Raw genomic sequence first — 4,107 nt, forward strand, 5'->3', positions numbered from 1 at the left:
TGGCCACCCTACATGCCGGTGCCCGCATATTACGGACCCGCGGTTTGCAGGCCACAATTCGGGAACGGCCAGGCAACAGCCATGTGCATGAGGCCTAAGACACACAGCGCTACGTACTTAAAAGTACACAGTGGGGGTCATTTATCAAACTAGTGTACAGTAGAGCTGGCTTAGTTACCCCGTAGCAACCAATCAGATTCCTCCTTTCATTTTCCAATGGAGCCATTATGGATTCCATTATAAGTTATGGTCCATGGTAGCGAAATCCATAACGGAATTCTTACATAACCTGAACCTGAACCTTGTACGCCGAACCTGAAACATAAGTTCGCTCATTCCTAGTTGTGTTTACAGGAGTGAATAAAGTGTTTTACTTTTTACTCCGTTTTTGTGAGAGTGATGCTTTTTTATATTCTTAAAGTGGCCGGATCTATGGGCCTGCACCGCCATATTGATGTGCTGCCATTGTTAGATATATATATTTGGGTTACTCCTGCAGTATAGAAATCTTTCACTAGAGGTAGTTGTGCGTTTTGTAAGGTAACCAAAAAATGGCTGTTCTGGCACAGTTTTTATTTTTATTTTTTTAGAATATTCACCTGAGGGCAGATCATGTGATCATTTTATAGAGCAGGTCATTACGGACACGGTGATACCTAATATGTCTATTTTTTTAATTTTATTCTGGTTTTACACAATAAAAGAATTTGTTACAGACACGGCGATACCTAATATGTGCATTTTTAAAATGTTATTTTACACAATAAAAACATTTTTGAAACATTTTTTTTATTTTTTGGATGATTGTCTTAGGTAGGGTCTCATTTTTTGCGGGATGAGATGACGGTTTCATTGGTACCATTTTGGGGCACATATGACTTTTTAATTGCTTGGTTTTAAACTTTTTATTTCGTAAGGTGATAAAAAAAGTTTTCACCAAACGGTTTGGATCACATGATATTCTTATAAAGCAGGTTGTTTTGGACACGGCGATACCTAATATGTGCATTTTTCTTACTTTATTTTACACAATAAAAGCATTTTCGAAAAAAAAAATCATGTTTTTGAGTCCATATTTTTTAAATCCATATTTTTTTTATTTTTGGATGATTATCTTATATAGGGGCTCATTTTTTGTGGGATGATGTCACGGTTTGATTGGTACTATTTTGGGGTATATATGACTTTTTTGATTACTTTTTAAAAACATTTTTGGGGAAGTGTGGTGAGCAAAATTTCAATTCCATCATAGTTTTTCTTTTATTTTTTTTATGGTGTTTACCGCGCGGTAAAAGATACGTGATCCTTTTATAGATCATGGCGCCAGTTATCCTGAAATTGTGGGGTACTGTGCTGAGCGCTCTGCCATATTGAAAGGGGGGAGGGGGAATTTGTGCTGCGAGCTCTGCCATCCTGAACTGGGGCGGTGGGGGCGGTTTGTGCCACGCTCAGCTATCTATAAAGGGTGGGGCATTAACCCTTCAAGCATTGGGCCGCTGCCATGGCAGAGCAGCGGCCCGATAATTAGCCCCTCCTAGACAGCGGTCTCTAAGGACCGCGGCATAGAAGGGGTTAAACGGACGTTTCAAGCAGAGTGTCATCTGTATGTTACAGCTGACACTCTGCACCGCTCTGTCATCCTCAAGGAGAAGGGTGGAGGAGGGAGAGGGAGACAGTGCGTGCTCCCGTATTGAGCGAGGAGGAGTGATAGAGAATCACTCAGAGGTCAAACAAAAATGAAAATAAATAAATAAATAAACACAACCAATTGGAGAAATGATTTTCTCCACAAAACAAATTAATGTAATTTTATTTTATTTTTTACAGGTGTCCATATTCTTTAAGCTGCTTCCCCTAAGTGCTAACAGCAGCACATTAACGGTCCATTCACACGTCCGCAAAATGGGTCCGCATCCGTTCCGCAATTTTGCAGAACAGGTGCGGAGCTATTTATTTTCATTGGGGCTGGAATGTGCTGTTCGCATCCGTATTTGCGGATCCGTACGTCCGTTCCGCAAAAAAAATAGATCATGTCCTATTGTCCGCAATTGTGGACAAGAAAAGGCATTTTCTATGAGAGTGCTGGTGATGTGCGGTCCTCAAAATGGGGAATGCACAATGCTGGTGTCCGTGTTTTGCGGATCCGTAATTTGCCGACGTGTGAATGGACCCTAATGGGGGTAATTCTGCCCTCTGTACTAGTAGAACAGATGTAATATTTAATTAATAACTAATTAGGTAGAGACTTCTTAGCCTTTATAAGGACATGTAGCCCCTCCCACCTTGTGTGTATTATAAAGAAGGAACCTACTTAGGGTGAGAAGCTTGTGCTGCTGTTAGGACTAAGGGAAAACAGATTAATGTTAGAAATCAATGCTCCCCTTACATCCTAAGCAGCAACACAATAAAGGGGAATTAACCAGGAGTTACCCTGTGTGGCAGAACTTGACCTCACTAGAGCCTTCCCTTCGAGAACTGTATATTCAACATATAATTCAAGCACCAAGCTGCACACCAAATCAGATGAGACTTTACTAAGGGGTCTCCATTAATCTGATACTGGTGTCTGAAGCTGTGAAGCTGCTGCTATTGTGTTTTTAATCTCCACTAATGCTCTTTATATTTCATCGCCTCTAGGCAGAATGACTTAGCGTCCTGTGGGAGGATACCTGGAGATGCTGCTGGGAGGGGATAAGGCTCAAGAGCACATAGGTGCTACACTTCCTTAATATTCCCCAGTACTCTGCAGGAAACCATGAGGAACCTGAATACTGTGACAACCAAGAGAGAAATTGTGTGACTATGGAGGACACTGTGTCCTCCGACTTCGGCGAAACCAAGTGAGCAAGGTCAATGACAATGGACGTCAAGAACCAGAGCACAGGCTTCTCCTCCCACACACAATTTCTTATACTTGGATTCCCTGACTTCTTAGAGCACAGGATCCTCCTCATCATCCCCTTTCTGTTGGTCTATATTGTGATTCTGGTGGGGAATGTTCTGATCATGTCCAGGATCTGGGTGGAGAAGACTCTCCAGTCCCCTATGTACACACTCATCTCTGTCCTCTTTGCAATAAATGTTTCTTGCACCACCACCATTCTGCCGCCCTTCCTACTCAGCTTGGCCTCAAACGTCTTCCAGATCTCCTTGTCAGGTTGTTTGGTGCAGATGTTTCTGATCTACTTGACCATTGTTCTTGAGTCATCAGTGGTTGTGTTGATGGGTTTGGACAGATACATTGCGATCTGCAAGCCACTGCGTTACCATGACATCATGACCACGCGGTTCCTACTGCTGCTCATGGCGGTTAGTCTTCTTCGAGGAGTCCTCTTCATTTGCCCCATTGTTATATCAGTTTCTAAGGTCCAGTTCTGCAGTTCAAACATAATTCAAAGCTTTGCCTGTGAGAACATGGTGCTCCTCAACCTGGGCTGCGGAGACATTTCCAAGGTGCACATCACTGGACTGTTTATCAGGATCTTCGTCTCGGTTTTTGACGGAAGCCTCATCCTGATCTCTTACTTGGACATCTTTCGTATTGCCATGAGGATCATCAGAGGACCAGCCCTGAACAAGGCCTTGCACACCTGCGGCACTCACCTCATGGTGGCCATGCTCATCTACACTTGTGGACTCTTATCCTCCATCGTCTATAGGATCGGAGACGCCATACCGGTCAACATGCAGAACCTCATAAGCGCAATATACTTTTTCTTTCCAGCCATGGTCAACCCAATAATTTATGGCCTGAGGGTGAAGGAGATTAGGATCTGCCTGGTGAAGATTTATGGGAAGAGGAAATTAAATTTGAAGAAACTGACACAAAGTAGAAAAGTAACCTCAATACAAACTCTACAATAATACTGGGGGAGGGGCTATGTAAAGTGAAGGGGGTGACTGCAGATTCACATTAATATAAACATCCTATGGTATATACAGTCCTATGGTTGCATGGCAGCCTGAATTAACAGGAAACAGGCAGAATTGTGACTGCAGCTCCGGAAGTGACTGGAGATTGGGGCTCGCCATACACTATAACTTGGGATTATTGTAAGGCCGTACCCTTGAAACAGAGTCAAGGGGGTGCACAACTTTGATGTGTCA

The 4,107-nt window shown here is 42.9% G+C and overlaps 1 protein-coding gene across 1 annotated transcript; it reads left to right on the top strand.

The window, feature by feature from the left end:
• Positions 1–2,859: 2,859 nt before the first annotated feature.
• LOC122926486 (olfactory receptor 52E8-like) lies at positions 2,860–3,864 on the top strand. The gene has a single exon (XM_044277875.1). It carries the CDS (start codon positions 2,860–2,862, stop codon positions 3,862–3,864), a length of 1,005 nt encoding a protein of 334 aa, XP_044133810.1.
• Positions 3,865–4,107: the final 243 nt, after the last annotated feature.

The sequence above is a fragment of the Bufo gargarizans genome, chromosome 1, assembly GCF_014858855.1.
Source record: "Bufo gargarizans isolate SCDJY-AF-19 chromosome 1, ASM1485885v1, whole genome shotgun sequence".
NCBI lineage: Eukaryota > Metazoa > Chordata > Amphibia > Anura > Bufonidae > Bufo > Bufo gargarizans.

Coding starts and splice junctions, on each gene's coding strand:
- LOC122926486 (XM_044277875.1), top strand. CDS start 2,860: ATGGACGTCAAGAACCAGAGCACAGGCTTCTCCTCCCACACACAATTT.